Source organism: Pleurodeles waltl, chromosome 1_2 (assembly GCF_031143425.1).
Source record: "Pleurodeles waltl isolate 20211129_DDA chromosome 1_2, aPleWal1.hap1.20221129, whole genome shotgun sequence".
In the NCBI taxonomy this organism is placed as follows: domain Eukaryota; kingdom Metazoa; phylum Chordata; class Amphibia; order Caudata; family Salamandridae; genus Pleurodeles; species Pleurodeles waltl.
This window is the reverse complement of record NC_090437.1, coordinates 724,253,809-724,275,590: the sequence shown is the minus strand read 5'-3', so window position 1 is coordinate 724,275,590 and position 21,782 is coordinate 724,253,809. Positions and strand designations below refer to the sequence as shown.

Genomic DNA, 21,782 nt, shown 5'->3' with positions numbered 1-21,782 from the left:
ATTTTTCATCTTGTTGCGCCCAACCCAAACTGTACCCAACCCTGTGGGATCCCTGCTGTGCTGGAAATCCAGACCATTCTTTCTCTCTCTCTCTCCTTCTTTTTAGCTCCAGGTGTGGGTTTCTCTACAACACCACCCTCAGTTTCACTCTTGCTTTCAATATGTGATTTTACCTCCTGTGCCCCTACGTTGTCATGGCCCACACAAGTGTAGGTATGTTGTAAGTACCAGCCATGGTTCTTGACAACCCACATTACTAAACCTGTGCCAAACAGCTGCCAATCTCTGAATCTCTGTCAAATAGCCAGTGCTGATGCTTCCCAACCTATATTACTTAAAAAATAGATGAACTATGGCAAAATTACAAATTAATATCATACCCAGATCCAGGGTTAGGGCAGCTGCATGCTAATTTTGCACCTGTTTGATCATCTGTGTGAGTAACACCAATGAGGGGTGATCATCTGTGTGAGTACCACCAATGAGGGTGTAATGTGTGTGGTAATATAAATGCATACAAAACTGCTTTCTCAGGTGTCACACTGTTTTTCAGATGGCTGCATTACAAAGGAAAGGCATATAGTCAGAATTCTATGTTAAATATGTGGCGTTGTTTGAGGGTATACCTCTTCCAACTATCTTGCAAGCCATCCAGGAGGCTATTTTGTCATGCTTTGTGGGCATTTTTCTCATGACAGTGTTTGTCTGTGGGCTTATTGCCTGAATAGCAATTTGTCATGTGTGCCATAGGTCCTACTGGAACCTGCGTAGTATTTAAAGTCGCTAATGCACATTGTAAAACTCACCTATATGTCCTGACTACATTATTCACTAGTGCCACTACTTCTGATAAAGTTAGTGCACCTGTATTTTGATATGGTGTATATCCTGCAACACTGGATAGGTAATCACTTCATTACTCAGAGGGCCCAATCTGTGTATACGTAACCACAAACCAATTTTGATGTTCCTGGTAAGTAGGAGGCATTTGCAGGTATTAGTAAGATTGGTATTCATTAGTACCACAACTGGTCGCTATGCATAAATGTGTGCTGTGTTTGCATCAAGTGCCTCAAGCAACATACATGAGTTAAATGTTCCACAAGTGTTTCACATACATATGCTGCATGTGTAGCTGTTACTCAGGTAACTACTCCCGCATAGGGAACTCCACTTCCCTGACGCTGCTATGTAGCTGTTCCTCTGTTGCAACGGCGGCAGGAGCCACCATGTTAGGAAAAACGATTCAATCAGTATGATCTGAAACTAGAAAACCACAGAAGGTGATTTTACCCTTTAAGAGTGAAGCCTTACTAACCTAATTTATCTGAAGGAGGTTTTAACCATGATTACAATGGAGGTCTCTCTATATTTGTAATTGATGGTTCTCTTGAGTATGCATATTCAAGACTACTCGGGGGCCCCCAAAAAATAATCCAAAGCCCCTCATTGGGAGCCATGTTATGTATGTTAGGGGTATATCCTAAGTCTACAGGTTTAGATCCCCTACCCGTATAACAGAAGGATTTAAATCAATGTGCCATGCATGAGGAAGGCAAACTTGATTTACTGTAGCCCTGCATTCTGTCCTATTTCATGGGGGAGATGTGCTTTTTGTTAAATAAAACAGTCCTTTTGTTCACATGGATGAGTGGTGAAGTGTTCTTGGAAAGTCACACTAGAGCATTTGTTCTAATAATGACACAATGTATGTTTGAAAAACATTTATTGCCGCAATGTGCTACTTAGTGCATGCTTTGTGACCACAAGACTTATAAAGCATTTTGCTATTACCAGGGTTAGCATGAATATAAGTACAACAAACAATCCTACCATGTTTCTTAGAAATATGATCCTAAATCCTACACTGACTCTTATCAATATTCTGAAAATATGAAAATATACTGACTTTGCCGGAGGGTAGAATGTTGCAGTTGTCTCACTATATACCTGAACACAGCGTGCCTTGGTGTTATCAGACTCCCAGCTGGATGAGCAGGAGGAGGAGGAGAGTGCTCTGTGCCCGCAGAGTTCGGCTGAACTTGGCTTTGGCTCCATGTGTTCAACATCAGTCAAACAAGCATTTGCAATGCAACGGGTCTCGCGTTTGCCCATGTTAGAGCTGATCGCGTTGTAAACTTCTAACCCGACTTTTCATCTATCGGCATAAGTGCTTTTATGTACCTAAACCGAAAAAGTGAAAATAACTGTGTAATGCGCTCGACTTCTGCCAAGCGAAATCGTGCTAATAAAATAGAGAAAAAGTAGTCCACGATCCGACAGAAAACAGCGAGCCTCGCATGTTTTCTGTACTTGGTCGCTGCGCTCGAAGAGGGCTAACCACCGGAAAAGGCATGATGTGTGCATGCCTTCCACTAATGAAAGCAAGCAGATTTTACTTGGCAAGCCCACGAACCAATAAAACACATTGACGTGACGTTGACAGGGCTCCGAGCCCTTTTCTGATAACTAAAGCGTTTTGCTGCAATACGCATGCGCGAGCGCATGCAACGCAGGCTCGACCCTAAAAAGGAGATTTTTAGGTTTCGCAAGAGGCTTATTTTGTCAAGTTGAAATGGCAGTTTAACACTGCATACAGGCTGCATTAACAGCCCAGAGCCTTGTGTTAAGGGGCTACTTAAGTAGGTGGCACAAGGGCTGCATGCCCACTTGGAGTATGTAATTTACTAGCCCTGGGTATATGGTATACGATTTTACAAGGGACTTATAAGTATATTAAATATGCCAATCAAGTGGCACACAAACCATAGCCAATGCCCAGTTATCAGCTCCTGCAGCATTTCACACCTGTTCAGCCCTGCAATCAATATTCATGAGTCTGACCAGATCCAACCCGAAGCAAGAAAAGTCCCCTCTGCAGGGAGTTTTAGCTTTGTGCCAACTGTGGCTTACTTCTAACCGCATTTGTGCCTGGACCCCAAATTAAAAATGTTTTCTTTTGCAGGACTGATCGCACGCAGGTGAGTCCCTTTCAGCAGATCTCACCCGCAGAAGAGAACATTACATGGGCAAACCACAACACAGAGACTGAGCTCCTCGTAAGAGGGAGATGAGATGGGAGGAGGGGACGGAGAAAGCGGGGTTGGGAAAGGGTCAGGTGCATGTAAGTAAGTGATAAGGGGGGGCTGAAGAGGCGGGCTGGAGAAGCACCGCACTGGCTCTGTGGAAGGGAGGGAGGGAGTCTGCGGGTGGGAGGGATGCAGGAGGGCCTTGTGGTGCCTGTGCTAAGATGAAAGTAATGCATTAACAAAGGGAAACTGGACCAGGTGACGCGTCATGCTTCCAAGAGGGCACTGAGTCTCACATTACTGCCCGTTCATTACATCACTGCCTGGAACTCACGCTGCTCTCTGGTATTTACCAACGCTCTCAATGTTGAGATTACCCCCAGACCTTCCATCAGTGGGTGGTACGCGCATTAATGCCAGGCGCTGACGTTACTGCACAGTACTTGCGCCAGTGCCCAGTACTTACTTTATTGTATTTCTATTTATAAAGCGCTTTATGTTCATAGACGTCAAAGCGCTACCACGGAAAAGAAGCTGCTGAAGAGATTACAGTCACAGAGGAGAGAACAGCCGATGTTCCCAAAAGGCCACATGAGAAGTAAAACTAGCAACGTTGAGGGGTGGGGGTGGTTGGGGCTCCACAATTTATCTGCTGCTACTGAAAAGGAGCGACCACCCCTTCTGGTCTTCTGGAACCTACAACTGTTCACCAATCTCAGAGAGGAAGATGTCAGCTGTCTGTTATTAGAGTATCAGTGAAGCACTGATCTCAGGGGTGAGGGCCCCTGGAGGTGCAGCGCCTGATGGACCGTACACAGTACATTCAGTACCGGTGAAACACTGATCTCAGGAGTGAGGGCCCCTGGAGGTGCAGCGCCTGATGGACCATACACAGTACATTCAGTACCGGTGAAACACTGATCTCAGGAGTGAGGGCCCCTGGAGGTGCAGCGCCTGTTGGACCATACACAGTACATTCAGTACCGGTAAAACACTGATCTCAGGGGTGAGGGCCCCTGGAGGTGCAGCGCCTGATGGACCATACACAGTACATTCAGTACTGGTGAAACACTGATCTCAGGAGTGAGGGCCCCTGGAGGTGCAGAGCCTGATGGACCATACACAGTAGATTCAGTACCGGTGAAACACTGATCTCAGGGGTGAGGGCCATTGGAGATGCAGTGCCTGATGGACCATACAGAGTATATTCAGTACCAGTGAAACACTGATCTCAGGAGTGAGGGCCCCTGGAGGTGCAGCGCCTGATGGACCATACAGAGTACATTCAGTACCAGTGAAACACTGATCTCAGGGGTGACGGCCGCAAGCAGCCAGTGAAGGAGAGCAGCCTTCCATGACTGGGGGTTTCGGTACATTCAGTACCAGTGAAACACTGATCTCAGGCGTGACGTCATAAGTGCCATGGCTACTGCTGTTCTGAGCTCCACCGCTAGAAGAGGAAGCGTTTTCCAGGATCCTTCTGAAGTAACATCATGAAGATGTGAGTATTGAAGGTGAGAGTATTGCCAGAAATGACTGTTTAGAGGAGGCGCTAGGAATAGGCGCTACCCTGCCTGTCACTGCTCAGCGAGTGCATCACTGCTCGGTACTGATGCGGTACTCAATGACTGCCCTGTAATCACTCAGGGTGAATGAAGAAGCGGGCAGTGCAGGCCTGGCAGAAATAAAGTGCACCCTGTGTCTGTGAAGTGTGCAGCGCAGTGCTTAATTTGTGCTTGTTGTTTCCGGTGCTGAGCCCCGGCACTTATTTCTGAGGGCCGGGGCTTATTCTTCTGCTTCAAGCATTTACTGTGACCAAAAGACACACATTGGTAAGACGGGGAAGAGAAAAACGAAAAAGCGTCACAAAGGGAGAAAGTAAAAAGCTGCAAGAGTGAGCTGGAGGGGCAGGAAGTGGCTGTATATGGATTGAAGAGGCCCGAGATGGCTTCGGGATTACGCTGCCTCAGTATTCTGTGCTCGTGCATTGAACTGCACCAGCCATGTGTTTCAGGGGAGGGCTTTGGGCACCGGCACCTTTTCATTTACAAATTAAGCACTGGTGCAGCGGGCGTTGCCCTGCGGGATTCTTCACATGAAGAACTCTAATGATGTGCTTGGACTAAGGGCGATCCCATTCATGGGACAGACACCGGGGTGCATGCCGGGGGAACTGTCCCGTGCTCTGAGCAGTGTTCAGACTCAGTCATTTATACGCCCAGGATCACAGGGCGAGACCGACTTCACTGAAAGAGTTTACTTCATTGCAACAAGTGGTGCATTCCCAGTTCCTTCCCTTACTTTGCAGAACTTTCGCTTGTCGGGGACAGTCACCACCATTGCAAACATGTCCTCGGAGGCATTCCCAGCTTCACAGATAACACAGACCCCAGGCTGGTGTCCCCTCAGAGGAAGCCCAGCGAATAGACTCTTTGATAGGGGAGGTGGAGTCCTCAAGCACTACCACGGGATAAGTGAAAACAGCATTAACCTACTGCTTATCGCGGAAAAACAGAAGTAAATCAGAGGCCAGAGGTCAGTGCAAGTGTTAAGAAACCACGGAGTCCAAAGGACCCCCGGGGGGCTGCGAATTTGTCTGAAACCCACACTTTGCAGAAATAACCCCAGATTCTTTGAACGCTGCTATGCGATTTTAAACAAATGTTCCTTGGATTTAATTTAACTTATTGTAGAAGAATTATCCAGATTACTGCAGGATTTTAACAGTGAAATAACCCAACTAAAAAACGAATTGGCCCGTAAAACGGAGAAACATTTTCAGATATTACCCCCCAGCTGGAGTGATGCACGATGGAAATTAACCCACGGATGATTAGGAAACTCAAAAGAGACACCACTGATTGTAAACCGGGAGAAGTTTACAACTGGGGGGTTTATGCCTGGGGGCCGCAGATAAAGCAATCCAGGAAGTCTTTGGATGGAGAGAGATCACCTGACAGCGACCCCACTAACGCTGCCACGAGAAAACCTATTACCACAAAAAGGGCACTTTCCGCGAATCCCAGCCACCTCTTTCTTAGAAATCAGCCCCGCCCCAACAAAAAGCCCAGTGACAAACCTGACACGAACATAGCAAGAAAAGAAACAACGGGTCTCGCGTTTGCTCATGTTAGAGCTGATCGCGTTGTAAACTCTTAACCTGACTTTTCACCTATCGAGCAAAAGTGCATTTATGTACATAACCCGAAACAGTGAAATCAAGTATGTAAAGCGCTCGACTTCTGCCAAGCGAGATCGCGCTCATAAATTAGTGAAAAAAAAGTCCACGAGCCCGATGGAAAACAGTGAGCCTCTCATGTTTTCTGTACTTGGTCGCTGCGCTCGAGGAGGGCTTGCCACCGGAAAAGGCATGCCATATGCGTGCCTTCGACTAATGAAAGCAAGTAGATTTTATTAGGGAAGCCCATGAACCAATAAAAAACACTGACGTGAAGTTGACGGGGCTCCGAGCCCTTTTCTAAATACAAAAGAGTCTCGCTGCGATACGCATGCGCGAGCGCATGCAACGCAGGCTCGACCCTAAAAAGGACAGCAACCACTAGTCTGGGATCTGACTGCTTTCTGGACAGCTCAGATGCGAGGCTTGTCTCTCCTGAAAGGTCAAGTCTCGGTGTTTATATTAACACAAAAAATAAAAAAAACACACTGACTACTGCTTAATCTAGCTGGTTGTGAGTGAAAAGCAAGGCAGAAACGGGGTGGAAAAATCCAGCTGGAACCAATGTTTATAATATGCATCACCTCTTGCACATATACAATTTCTATATCTTGGTGTATGTAGCAGGCAGCTCTGAGAAGCAGATATTCATGGTATCTTGGCCAGACTTATATCTCATTCTGTTTATAATCAAATGAGGAGATGTTGTTTTGCAAATTAAATGTGGCTGTGTGCCATAAAGGGTGCAGACAGTTTGTTTGGAGTGACAATGGAAAATAACTCAGTTCAGCTAAAGCTAAGTGTATTTAAAAATTGCATGTGTCTCAGAAATCTGTATCACAGCTTCTCATTGCTCATTTGAGCACGGGTCACTGAGTAAAGCTACCAAATCTTACAAGTTTGAAAACTTCTTGAGGTCACTTTTTTTATTCAACTACTTTTTCCCTTAGTTAAACAACATTTCACTAGCTGGGTATTTTATTTTCGTCCGTGTTCCTATGATAATGAAAAATTCAATACTGCGATCTCATTTTTAAGTATTTTTTATAAAGTGTTACATCCTTAATTACATATCTAAATTTGGTTTGAACTTTAAGGTTTTTTTTTAAATTGTATTAGTGTACAAATTGTTATACTTGATTTCCTGAGGGTGTAGCACTGCTTCTCAAGCCAAGTTCTTCAGTGAAAAACTAAGATATTTATTGGGAAACAAGTGTACCTTTCTCAGAACAAACTGCTGGACTAATCCAAGCAACTAGCTTCACACACTGATGTTATAACCTGTTCAGGTCAATTCAGAAGATCGAAGGCCACATAGTGTGTTCTAATTTTGAATGTTCATGTAATTTTGCATTATTAAAATTGCACTTGAATACTTTCAGAAATCTTGCACAGACTAAATATAGGGGGTCATTCTGACCCTGGCGGCCGGTGACCGCCAGGGTCACCGACCACGGGAGCACCGCCAACAGGCTGGCGGTGCTCCCAAGGGCATTCTGACCGCGGCGGTTCAGCCGCGGCCAGAAAGGGTAAACCGGCGGTCTCCCGCCGGTTTACCACTGCCCTACAGAATCCTCCATGGCGGCGGAGCGCGCTCCGCCGCCATGGGGATTCTGACACCCCCTACCGCCATCCTGTTCCTGGCGGGTCTCCCGCCAGGAACAGGATGGCGGTAGGGGGTGCCGCGGGGCCCCTGGGGGCCCCTGCAGTGCCCATGCCAATGGCATGGGCACTGCAGGGGCCCCCGTAAGAGGGCCCCACAAAGTATTTCAGTGTCTGCAAAGCAGACACTGAAATACGCGACGGGTGCAACTGCACCCGTCGCACCTTCCCACTACGCCGGCTCAATTCTGAGCCGGCGTCCTCGTGGGAAGGTAGATTTGCCCTGGGCTGGCGGGCGGCCTTTTGGCAGCCGCCCGCCAGCCCAGGGCAAATCTCAAAATACCCTCAGCGGTCTTGCGACGCGGAGCGGTATTTTGACGGAGGAACATTGGCGGGCGGCCTCCGCCGCCCGCCAATGTTAGAATCACCCCCTAAATATAGTGTTAAATGACTGTGGACCATAAACAAAAATATTCAAAATAGTGAATTGGTTAAAGAATATTTATAGATGTTTTATGAAGATAGGTGTGCTCACAGACCTACAATATTCTCTGCTTTAAACATGTATTCATGTGCTCTTTCTTTCCATTCAGTAACTGTGTTATATTACTTATGCCATGTTCCTTTAATGTAGCCCTTTTTGATCTTTGCAGGAAAAGAAAGAAAGAAACGATAAAATTGTGAAAAAACAGAAAAAACTCCAGGTCATTTTAGAAGAGGAGCCTATACCTCCATGGAGCCCTCCTGGCAGGACTGTGCCGATGGGAAAGTGATTCAAAATTGAATGCTCTGTTTTCATAGACTAATGTTTATTCCGAAACAACTGATTTTGAGAATGCTGGAGGTCATATCTTGCATTAATTATTTAAAAAATGTGAAGCCGTTCAATGCCCTTGCTTCAGTTTGTTTATAAAACTCAAAAATATTCTATGATTTCCTACGTGACACAAGAGGGACATTATCTAAGTATACGTTGATAAGGACACATTTTTGGAACATTTTGATGAAAAACGAATAAGAAAAACATTTGTATTTTATATCCACTGTGCAACTTAGTGCCTCTTCTCCATTGCCAAACTAATCTGCTGTTAGTATAGCAAAAAAATCGAACTCCTACTCTGTTTCCAACCCCCACAGAAGTGTAGTTCACATCAGCTGATTTCCTAGTTTTTTTGCATTTGTATTTTTTGATAAAGCGGTACTAGTAATTTTCACATAAACCTACGGTAATTTCCTGAGCCATTGTAGCCTCATGTCTATAGACAATCATCTGATGAATGCACCACAGCTGTCTAAAATTAAGCAAAGCAAAAATACTAGCAGAATTTGTCGGATACAGACCTTTTTTCAGGGTTAAAGCAGTGATGAGGATGACATGGCAATTTTTAGTTAATATCACACTAAAGCCAAATAGCAGGCAGTTCCTCCTGTTCTTCTTTACAATGTGTTTTTAATCCTGGCATTGTTTTCTAGTCCCACGTGGTACATCTGTTGTGGTGGTGTCTTGTGTGGACTCCTTTGGCTTCTTTCTTGATTTTCACCTGTCCTTTCTGTCAGGCAGTTCAGGTACATACCCTAATGTTAAGCCAACTGGCCTAGGTGTGTGAGAAATTGTATATCTTATTTTATAAAAACAAAATGAAATGATATTATAAGTGAGCAAGTACTTTGCATAAAAATAGTCCTACAATATCCAACCGGAGAGGTTTGAACAGGAGAGTCATCTGTGTGTCCCAGTCTCCCACTAATTGTGCTGTATGATCCTTAAAAACGCAAAATTCTGTTAAGTTTCACATAACATGAATTTTGGACATATCACAAACTTCATCGATGTAATTAAAAGTTCACCCAGACCTGCATCTATTTTCACACATTGATGTAGTCTTTTTAAGTATTAAATTGTCTGTGAGACAAAACATTGTACTATGTGTTTCACCATTTCTTATTCAGTTATCCAAGAAATCTATGTCTCAAACATACCCTTATCTTTGCTCTTATTTGTGAGATGGTGTCCTGTATGACCTTTCAGTTGCACAGTTTTTACAGTTGTTGAAGGGGAAGGGGCTTTATAACAATTAGATTTAGATAACACCTTGATGTGTAGATAATTGTAAAGAAGGTTTTCCTTTCTTGGTTTATTTACTGTGCAATTTCTGTTTGCATTTTGGTTGTGATTTTGTGTGATTTTTTTTAAGTAAGGCTCTTTATTTGTTTGTAGTTTTTTGGTACAAAATCACTTGGGTTAGTTTTAGCTGTAAAATAATAATTGAAATTTATAAAAATAAATCTCACAGAAGATCTATTGTTTAGCTCACTGGAAATCTTCTGCTGATTTCGTATAAGATTTCTCCAGTTCACCCTCCTGTTTTTTACTATTGGCCCAGCAAGTGGCGTCCTGAAACATGGTGTTATCTTCAACACTGGACTGTTTTAATGCTCTCTATTCAAATCTTTGTTCGGGTTCACTGCAATACTCCCATTGCGTTCAGAATGTCAAAATGCAAGCATATATTTATTTAGAATATCACAAATAACTACCGTATCACACATTATCTTGATACTTTGTTGGTGGTATCTTCATTTACATAGGCATGTATGTATTCAATATTGCATTTTATTGCACACTACCGACATACAGACCATTCCTTTCTGTTGCCAGTAATGGATCTTTCTAGTGTCTAATAATGCTTATGCTTGGTTGTGAGAGACACATTTTAAATTGAACATAATAAACACTTTCATTTGAGCCTTTGTTGCTTCAGAATGTAACCTACGTAATGCAAGTTCATTATTTCTAAAGCAACCTTGAAGGTACGTGTTGTGTCCTTCAATGGAACAGTGAAATTATGGTTGTTTTTTAAATAATGTTTACGGTTCTTTTCTGTGGCCACGTCCCAAGTTCATCATGGTGACTTATTCACTAAATCTATAGCAAATTAAGCATTACTTTGTTGTGCTCGTGAGTCACATGCACAGGGACATTTTAATTTGGTGACTCAGTCCACCGATTGGAGGTCCATTTATGCTGCATTACTAAATTAACTCTGAGTGACACATTTGAGGGCAACCAAGTGTTACATGTTGAAAATAAAATAGGGTTATTACCTGAATTGTAACATTGAGCTATGGTAAATGATTGTCAGCCATTTTAAAACTATTTTTCATAAACAAATGAAACATCATACATGAAATTGTATGGCAGTGTTTTTACATACACCATTTCGCACGTACGACTCGTGCATTACTGGGTGAGTAAGAAGCACTAGCAGATAGTATTGAACTAGCTGGAAATGCATGTCATGAGTAAGTGTGTGCCCTGATCTTACCAAAAGGACCCATATGATCCAATAGTAATGAACAAACTGAAACATCCCTGTTCTCTTGTCTTGAGATAGATTTCACTGCAAACACATACTTCAAATAGCAAAACACATTTTGGATAAATAAAAATATATTTTCCTTGTGCAACACACAAAGACACTTTTTCTTGATTACTTGTTTAGACTGGTATACCAAGGAACGTGGAAATCAGTCCTGACTGAAGCAGAAGGCCTGGTTTTTGGCCTTTTCTGGTCACTTTCTGAAGCTAATTCTTAAGTCCAGCCATATCATTGTATACGTTCTCTTGATAAAATGTGTGATTATAGACAGAACTCTATAGTTTGCTTAATGTCGTTAAACTATTGTATATTTCAATGAACAAAAAATATTTCTAGCAAACTATTTTAAAGCTACACTTTTTTAAGCCACACTATGAATTACTAGACAAACATTTTTGGCTAATATATTTTCGTAATTGTTTGAATTAAAACTATTTATTGCAAAACACATGTTAACGTGTTCAATTTTATTTCTAACACTTTATACTGTTGTGATGAGTGGCCCTCAAAATGGTTCCATTCTTTCTGCAGAAAACAGGACCTCGGTGTGAGGGGAAAGACATTACCAAACCCTGTTTCACTTATCACTGCATGTCGCTCCACCTGGGGAGAAATGCCCACACCTTAAATCTCACATATTCAGTGATTCCACTGCAAGTACTGTCCTTTCAATCACTATTGCCTTTTGTCAGTTTCTGTGTTTGCAAGCTTCATGGGCAGTACTGGAAGAATGACAGAGAGGACATGCATAGATCAACGGTTGCCATGCTGCATCCTTGTACAATTTCTTCTCTAGGTACCTGGTATTTCCAATCGTTGAACACGGCACTAAGCAAGGTGACAGCACCCCACAAGATATTCCCTTACCTTCTTCCTTGTCTAACGATAAGCCTTTCTGTTTTCTCAATGGCGATCATCATAACATGGGACTAAAAATGAAGAAAACTATGTTTGAATAAATCCAGTTTATATACAATATCGTTTCAATAGGGTGCATACGTCTGCTAAACAGTTATTTCCACAAACAAACTTTCTTGTGCTGTATCAAGGTTTGTTAGGCATTGTTAGACCCAACAGCCTTAGGGTGGTCATCCCCCAACTTTTTGCCTGCCTCCCAACATTTTTCTGACCCTGTTTTTGCTGGTTTTAGGACTCTGCACACTTTACCACTGTTGTCCAGTGCTAAAGTGCATATGCTCTCTCCCCTAAACATGGTAACATTGGTTCCTACCCAATTAGCTTATTTAATTTACCTGTAGGTCCCTAGTAAAGTGCACTACATGTGCACAGGGCCTGTAAATTAAATGCAACTAGTGAGCCTGCAGCACTGATTGTGCCACCCACATAAGTAGCGCCTTAACCATGTCTCAGGCCTACTATTGTAAGGTCTGTGTGTGCAGTTTTACTGCCACTTCGACTTGGCATTTAGAACTACATGCCAAGCCTTAAAACTCCCCTTTTTCTACATATACGTCCCCCCTAAAGTAAGCCCTAGGTAACCTATAGGGCAGGGTGGTACATAGGTAGAAGGCAGGACATGTACTTTTGTGTTTTTTACATGTCGTGGTAGAGAAAAACACATACATTTGTTTTGCACTACTGTGAAGTCTGCTCCTCTCATAGACTAGCATTAGAACTGCACTCATATACTCTTAAGTGATAGGTTCTGATCTGGAAGGAGTAGCCATGTCTTATTTGGTATTTCCAGAGTGGTAATAAAAAATCCTGCATGCTGGTGAAGTAGGATTTAATATTAGTCTTTTAGAAATGACACTTTTAGAAAGTGGGTATTTCTCTGCACTTACTAACACATGTACCTTAAAGCCTGTCTCCAATCCACTTCTGGTTTGTGCTGGTTGACAGCTCCCCTTGTGCATTCCATCCAGACAACCACATACACAGGACACTCAGTCACATCTGCATTCATCTGCATACTGAATTAATTTTTCTGGGAAGGAAGAGTGGAGGGGCTCACACTTACATTTCAAAGGCCAGTGGCTTGCCCTCACACAAAGGACTGATAACCCCCACGGTGATCCTGGCAGACAGGACTGGGCTGAAAGCGGAACTTGTGCACTTCAAAACCACTCTTTGAAGTTTCCCCCACTTCAAAGGCATTTTTGGGTTCATAAACTGGGTCTCTGACCCCACCAAATCTGACACTTCGTTACCTACACCTGCACTCTGTCAGAGGATCTTCCTGGCTGCCAAGAGGACTCGTCTGGACTGCTTTGCTGCGAAGGACTGCTGCCCTGCCGTTGCTCTGCTACGCTGCTGGCCTCTGACTTTGCTGGAAGGACTCTGTCACCCTCCTGAAGTGCTCTCCAAGGGCTTTGATTTAGCTTGCCACCTGTTTCTGAAGTCTCGGGGCCAACAAAGACTTCACTTCTTCAATAAAAGCCTAGTGCATCGAAAATTGACACAACACCTGCAGAAATCGATACAAAGCCTGCATTGCAGTTGAGAAATCGCTGCACTGCCAACCAGAACGATGCAGCACTGACTTCCTGACTGGAAATTCGACACAGCACTTGCCTTGCGACTAAATATTCAACACATCACCACCTGGATTGACGCAGCACCTGCTCCTTCTGCCAGTGTGTCAAGGATTTTCAACGCATCATCCCTGGGCATCAGGATATCCTCACATTGCAGTGAGAAACCAAGACTGGGTGCTTGAAAAACAACAAAACCTTATGCAAGGTGGAAAGAAATGTTGCATTGTCTGTGCCGCACTGGAAAATCCAACGCACCAGCTTATTTTTTCACGCACCTCCTCCTCTGCATCGTTATTTTTGACACATCCCAGGTACTGAGTGTTATTAAGAAACAACTATTGATTTCTAAGGATTGAGACTCTTTTAAACCTTTTAAAAGTGATATTAAAACTTGTGCTTATTGAATCTTTGTCATTTTGACATTATTTCATTCAAATAAATGTTATCTATTTTTCTAAACTTGTGTGGAGTATTTGTCTGGTGTTTTCACTGTGTTACTGTATAATTTATTGCACAAATACTTTACACATTGCCTTCTAAGTTAAGCCTGACTGCTCAGTGCCAGTCTACCTGAGGGTGGGATCAGGATAATTTGGATTGTGTTGTGACTTCTGCTGACTAGGACTTGGACAAGGGTGTATACTTCTGCCAACTAGAGACCCCATTGCTAACAGGCATACATTAACTTTTGTCAGATAGTTAATGTAGTGGTAGCCTTACAAAACATTTGTTTTATATTGTGAAGATGCTTTTGTGTCCCTTCCCTTCTCTGTTATGCTGGAGAGTCAAAGTCTGGTATACTTGAATGATTAAACCTCATCACTAGTGTAACAAAGGAGAATCTGTCAGTCAGTGGAGATATTTCAGAAGCTTAAGGCTGATTTAACTCTGCTCGCATGGATAGTGGGCTCAGATTAGATTTTTCATGCAAATACAGATCAGGGAATTGATCTTTATTTGAATGTCTTTAGTGACACCAAGAAGTCAACTAATTTGAGTGTTAGAAGCTTTGGAAAGGTTTGCCATTCAAGCACATGAATTGCCGTCACAGTAATCAACATTTTAAACAGTTCTCTGCATGTGTTTATGAAGGGTTCAAAGTCCTCAGTACAGTGGTCTACCAATGATTACATTTTTTCAACAAGGGATTAGAGTAATTAAGTTAAAAAGATGAATTAACAAACTCCTCAGATAAAATTCATGGAGGTTCGTGTTGATTATTAATTCGGGGTAGAAGATTAAAAAAGTTATCATCAATAGTTTGATTGTTACACAATTCAATTAAAGGGTTATGTGAGGGATTCATATGGTTTGAGATAGGAAAGAACAATTAAATGGTGTGTTTGTATGTTTGTACGTCTTTATTGAGGAGGTTTGCATTTCAGAAAATATATAGCATTGTGAAACGTTTTTATGATAGTTTGGAGTGGTATTATGAGCTTACATGTGTAATATTTTTTTTTTGGATGAGGGCTCATATAGTGTGAACCTGGCCTGAGCAAATTAGAGCACCAGAATATGTTAAATATAGTTGGTGTGGCATGGGAAGATTAAGGGCCTGATTTAGAGATTGGCAGACAGATTATTATATCTCAAAGACGAAGGATATCCTGTCTGCCTTATTAGAACTGAATTATATCCTTTGACACTTTTAATAGGGGGCACCTGTCTGCCACACTCTAAATCGGGCCCTAAGTTATTTGGCCCTAATCACCGGATATTGAGCTTAGGCCACGATTCAAACTTGTTTCCCAAATTCCAAATTCAAATCTCCAGCCTATAGGCCATATTGTGTCATGTGGGTGATGGCAAGTAGGGTTTGGGGGTTGACAATATAAATTATAAATGTATAGTGTGCTGGGTGGCCTCCATCCACGCACAGCCGTGCTCCAACAGGCCCTTACATGAGTCATATACAGAGCAACCAGCCAGCAAATGTAAGTCTGTTATTACACTGTCATGCACATATAGTGCTGATGGAAGCAAGTAGTTGGTGCTTCTGATACATGTGGCATATGGAGCACCTCAGAAATTTTCATGAGCAGAGCATGTGAGATGAGCTGGCATAATGCAGGTAAGCATCAGTATGCCTAACTACAATTAAACTAAACTAAAGGTGAAGCATAATAACACAAGGGGATAAGGGTCAGTGGGACTGAAGGAATACCGTCTTTCTGTAAATCATAAGGGTGCATAGGAAAGAAAGCTAGGCTTTATTGTATAGGAAAGAGGAGTAAGGACACATCTTTGCTGAATAGCAGTAATCAAAAGATGCTCAGGGCAAAGAGCAGAGTCTTTTATTGTCTTGGCATCACTGTCTTCATGGCATGTTTACTTCGCCTGGGTAGTAAAATTAAAATATCGAATCATATAGTGTGTGCTTCCTTCGAATGCTAGAACAGTCAACCAAACAAGTGGATTTTCAGCCAAATTATGTTCAATCTGTTCATTTACATCTCCAATTCCCAGTATAGGGCAAACAGAATGTATTCATAGACAAAAGGTTTATTTAACATGCTTACAGTATGCGTGGACAAGGCGATAGGCATTAACTGGGAACGCCATGTAGGTTTCATGTAGCCTGTTTTTGGAGAAATCATTAAGAAGCAGCTAGTCCACATGCCCCTCGTAAAAATGAGGAAACCCACAATCAGGTGTAGATGTTGTAGCTTTGAGGCTTTTGTTAGGTGAAGTAACAGAATCTTTGTTAGGACTTCCGATTTAGTTTGTTCTAGTATCGTCCAAGATTATCATCTTTAAAATTATTAAAGAATGCAAACGAAGTCACATACATTTATTTAATCTTCCTAACTGTCTCTTTCATGACCAAAAAAATAAATGCAACTGTTCGTTTGTTAGACAATGGATGTAACCAGACATTTTGTTTGGGAAAATGTTGTCTGCTTCCACCAAAAAAGTGCTTGCCATCTACATGGCTGTGATCATTTTGTTTATTTATCCAGCTGCCTGAGTTTGAACTTTCTGGGGCACACACATGACACTGTAAAGCTATTAAAGGCTCTTAAATAACTAGATAATGTAGGGTGTTGTTCTTTGGCAGCAGTACTGATGGGAAAGTGGCAGTCGTTAAGCTACATGGGTTTTTAGGTCTGGCTTGACAATACAACTATCATCTCATCAATAACCTTCACTAATATGTTCTACACTTCTTTGCTTCTACACAAATACACATCCATTTCTATGCTATCTACTTCTAATACTTCACATTACCATACAACATTCCTTTAAAGACAGACCTATTTGGCATTGCCAGTTCTTATTTATCCACGATTCTGTCCTAATTGTGCATGGCTGACAGTGATGGAGTGTGTTGAAAACAGGGACTGATTGTGGTGCCCCCGTTGGTTTGACCTGGTTTGACCTGATAATCTGTGCTTTTTTCCTGAGCTACTGCTTCACCTTTACTAAGACAGTGCTGCCAATAGATTCTGGTCCCTACCAATCAAATGGAATGCGGAAATGTGACAAAGCAGAGTTTATTTTGCATCTGTTCCCTTCCCAGATATAATACTAATCTATTAGTCGATTGACATTTCATTTTGAAAAAGTACACAGTGAACACCCATGCTTTGTTTTTGAGCCTAGCATCTGTTAAGCAGAGTGCTGTCTATTAACTAAAATAAATTCTATCTTTCATGATATTGAGTTTTTTTTAATGTGTTTCCCTCTGTAGGATTTGCAAAGAATATTTTACCCAGTGCATAAGTATTGGGTTAATGATCGAAAGCGTACTTAATATATTAACATTACTCCTCAAAGTGCATTTGCATATTTATGAATGTGTGTTAGTATTTGCAGTGCTAGACACTACAATTAAACAGTATTTCTCTGACAAGAAGTGACCATTACAAATGTCACGTCTTCGCGAGAACTAGGACAAATAAATTACTGTGTTTATGCAGGATCCTTGGTTTAATCATCATTTGAACTATGCACTTAGTTAATCGAAAACGAGCCTGGTAGTAGTTGCAAAGCTGGAATACTTTACAACCATTTCAAATGCAATAATGAAATGCACACAGTACAGCTTATCAGATAATTGCTGCCTAATATTTGCAAACGCTATTTCTCGCACATCTTCTGTTTCTCAGTAGACATTATAATTGCTTGCTATTAAATTATATTGAGCGAGCATTGAGCAGTTATTTGAGTAAAACTATGGGCAGCATAAAAGTTAACATTTTAGTTAATGTGCAGTTCTAGATGTCCAAATCTATTTGTTTATTTCTTTTTTCATGCACAGACCTGTTTGTAATGACTATATAAACAAAAGAATGTATTTTCAATTGCTTGTTACAGTGGTTCAAATGTTTGTAAAACAGAGGTTGGATATAAGAGCCCAATAAACAAACAAGGGCCTTTCACGGTGTGTGACTGGGCTTTGATGCAAGCAGGTTCCTCTTTGCCCTCTTCCCGCTATAAATACTTAATTCTAATGCATGCGAATGTTTATTGAGCCACTAAACGAGGACATCTAAGAGTAATTAAGCAAACTGTGCTGATTATTGAGGTGCCTGTTTCTTCAGAAGATAACGTGTAGCTTGCATGGGTTCTGAAGTTTGTTGTAGCCTTCTGTATTTGCTGCCATTGTGCTCTGTCAGAGAAATGCCAAAAAAACAAGCAATTATAATCAGTTTCACTTCTGTCCAAGCTTGTTCCATGCGAGGCCAGATTGCCCTCCAGTGCAAATCCGTACACGCAGCTTGAAAGATTCCTTTCTTCCATGTTTGTGTTATTTCTGTTAGACCAACCAGTGTCAAGCGGCAGGTAGCATTTTATGTCAATTTCTCACATACTTCTTAGCATCACCATTTAGAACATTGGTTTTCTAGGTCCCTGAGCCTTACACTTGTTCACTCTAAAAGGGTTAGTGCTACTCATGTTACTTACAATGATGTCTGGATTGCATGTATGTACTACTATGAAAGCTCTGCCATACAAGGCTCCATCTAATGCAATAATCGCCAGAATGACAAACATTTGCCTCATCTTGTGTGTATTATTCTTAATGATGACAAGCAGTCCTTCTTAATTTAGCAATGCAATCTATTCTTGCTTGTCATTACAAGCAAAAGAAAAGCTCAATGGGTTTTAGATTACTACTCAGTGCTTCAGAATATATTACTTTATGATGATAATCTTCAGAGGTTTTTTCAAGAGAGGCGAGTTTCATCCTTCACACGTTCCCAGGAAGACAACTCTCAGAGCATAAACATTCAAATTTTTATCAGTTCCATCCGCTGTAATGTTGTAGGTTGTAGCCTAGTCCATTTCTTCAGTGTATGCTTACCAACATTGAACAATGCCTCTTTAAATAAAATATTTTTTCCTGCTGCCTTTATTTATGTGCACTATTATGTCTGTTGTGTTGGATACACAAAACACAGCTTATACGCCTTCTATAAATGAAGGTGGCCATGTTGCTTGTACCATTTCTGCTATTATCCTTGCACTATGTGTAACTTGAACTTTGTAGTTATCACTTACTGATTCTAATATTGAATCTTGTTTTGACAATAATGAAATGATGCTTGTTAATTTCTTAAGATGTGCATACTAGTGCTTGTTAGTGTTTGTCCATAAAAATGTAGTTGCCGCGTATTGGCAAGTGTAGCCTGTAACCACAGCATTCAGTCTTCTCACTCACAGTCACTAAATTGTAGACTTTGAGGAGACAAACATTTTCTGTGAACCTTACCATAGAGGATTTATAATATTTTTGGGTCTTGCATACTAGACAACACATTTGCTGTCTGTAATGATATGTATTGTCAGCTGACAGTGAACTTAGAGCCCGCCTGTTGCTTACTATTAAGTGACTTCATCGTCACTCTCATGTGCTTGCTCCTTATTCATTTACTTGTGCAACCTTTACTTCCTCTTCCTATGGAACATGGATGCATTACTTGTGTCCTTCCACAGATCACATTTCAGAGTTACTTTTTTTCTTTTTGGTTAATCAATCCACAAGAGTGCAAGGGTTTTCCAGCTGTCCCCTTCTAGTACTTCCCCACTATGTTGTGCTCATGTTGCTCTTTCTCTTCCTGTGTGCATCTTCCCGCTCCTTTCTTGGTGTGTTCATCCTCTAGTGCACCTCCCCTGCTTTGCCTTCTCATCTGTGTGATTCTTCCCCCTAGTTCCACATTATGCTCTCTTTCATCTGTTTGCTTTCTGCCACTCCATGTTCCTCTCTGTCTGGTTGCTTTCCTCCCTGTGCCCTCTGTGTTGCTGCACACCACCCGAGCCACACATGTTGCTTCCACAATCACCTGTGTTTCTTCCTACCCACCCTCATGTTGTTTCCGTCCATCCCCTGTGTTGATCCCCCCACCTGCGCTACTTTAAAAAAATGTTTGTTTACTGATTCAGCGTAGATCGATAAGGAAACAAAGCACTCATGTAATTTTGTGGGCATGCTCATGCTTAATTTGCATGCCCACAAACTGAATTTTATCTCTGTTTAGCCATTCTGTACAGCATTGGGGAAGCTGACCAGCATAGCTAAAACCATTGACAAAGAGAAGCCCAGTTGGTCCCAAAGGCAAGGCCTATTTGCTTTGTCAATGTTTTTTCAGTACTTCTGATAGCTGAGTAACCTCTGTTTTTAGTGAAACCTTCAGCTTGCAAATATGCTGTTGCACTGCACTCACCAGAAAAAATTATTTGTTTATACAGTATATGAGTGACATTTCCAATAGGCTTGCATAGTTGTTTGCATTTAAGTACACAGATTTTCTTTTCAGCAATGTATAGAATGTATATTTAAAAAGTAATTTTGTAGTTGTGTGTACTACACAGCATATTTCCTTATAAAATACCCTCCAAATAATAGTACATTAATAGATGCTGTAAATAACCTACTTATTAGCCATATAACAATGGTATTTTATGTGTCTTTGTTGTAATTGGCAGAGCAATCAAGTCATGTTTCATTCTTTTCTGTTATTTTTAGACCTTTCGGAAAGGCATGAATATTAACTTTTCCATGCAATGTGTTTGCTGGTCATCAGCAACTATTGCAAAATGTATCTAGTCTTGACAGAGCTTGCTATTACTGCAAATACTCTTGTTATATCTAGGGTCTTCTCTATTTGCCAATGGTCCTAACTGTTCTTTAGCAAATTTGTTATAACATCCATTTGTTTGCAGACTCCAAACATAAGTTCTCCCAGATCCAGAAAACACATTTTTAAGTACCATTAGCAATTAGTACTTGTGTTTTATAATTATTCAATGTTCTTTCCAGTTGCTAAGTTAAAAAGTGACAGTATTTCTCTTTCGGTATTAAATATATTAGCAATATTAACACAAACTGTGCATGTTATCTGTTCAATATTTTCATATAAGTAATTCTGCAAAATAATGAGTTAAAAGTAAAGTATCAGAACCTTGAATTTGCCAATTTTCAGTTAACCATACTGGTCTATCTGATCAAGACTTCTAGTCACAAATTCCTTACCCTAGGCTTCTCCCCAGGCCTCACACTGGATCCATATTTTTTTTTCATGTAGAGTATCCTTGCACACCGGTAGGTGGCGTTGTTTGGCTCTGCATGGTGTTGTCATCGTGCCAAAATTGACATGGGTGGTGCCTATATAAGTGCCACCCCAGCGCACTGGTGTCAGTTATTTTCTTTCTGTGCCAGTCAGTGCAGAGCCAGAGAAGAGCTACACCCATTCCATCTTGACTGACTTTTTTTCTACTTTTTGTCAAGAGTTTTTCAAGACTTTGTCTTCTAGCGTGTCAAGGATGTCTGCTTGGAAGGCTCATTTCAAGCCCTGAGGTGGCTGTCACTGACAGATGTCAGTGACTGACCCACACTTGGTATGCCTCTAGTGTTTGAAGCAAGACCACAGCACCAAGACCTGCTTCAATTGCCGCACCATGCACCAAAGGCCTTGAGGGAGAAGACCCTCAAGCTCCTTGCCTCTTGACATGTTTTGCAGCAACGCTTACAATTTTAGTCAAGAGGAAGGTCCTGAGATTGGTCCTGGAGCCAATTCAAGTGCTCATCGTTGCAGTCTAGGTCGTTGGGAAAAATGGGTAGATCCTACCGGCACAAGAAGAGCAAAAA

The 21,782-nt window shown here is 41.6% G+C and overlaps 1 protein-coding gene across 5 annotated transcripts in view; it reads left to right on the top strand.

Moving 5' to 3' along the window:
- MAP9 (microtubule associated protein 9) overlaps positions 1–9,729 on the top strand; it is a 169,856-nt gene extending 160,127 nt beyond the window's left edge. For all 5 annotated transcript variants that reach the window (XM_069243068.1, XM_069243059.1, XM_069243083.1 and 2 more), the window contains one exon: positions 8,463–9,729. In XM_069243068.1, the coding sequence (XP_069099169.1) occupies positions 8,463–8,582 (120 nt within the window). In that variant the 3' untranslated portion in view covers positions 8,583–9,729. The remainder of the gene's footprint in view (positions 1–8,462) is intronic.
- Positions 9,730–21,782: the final 12,053 nt, after the last annotated feature.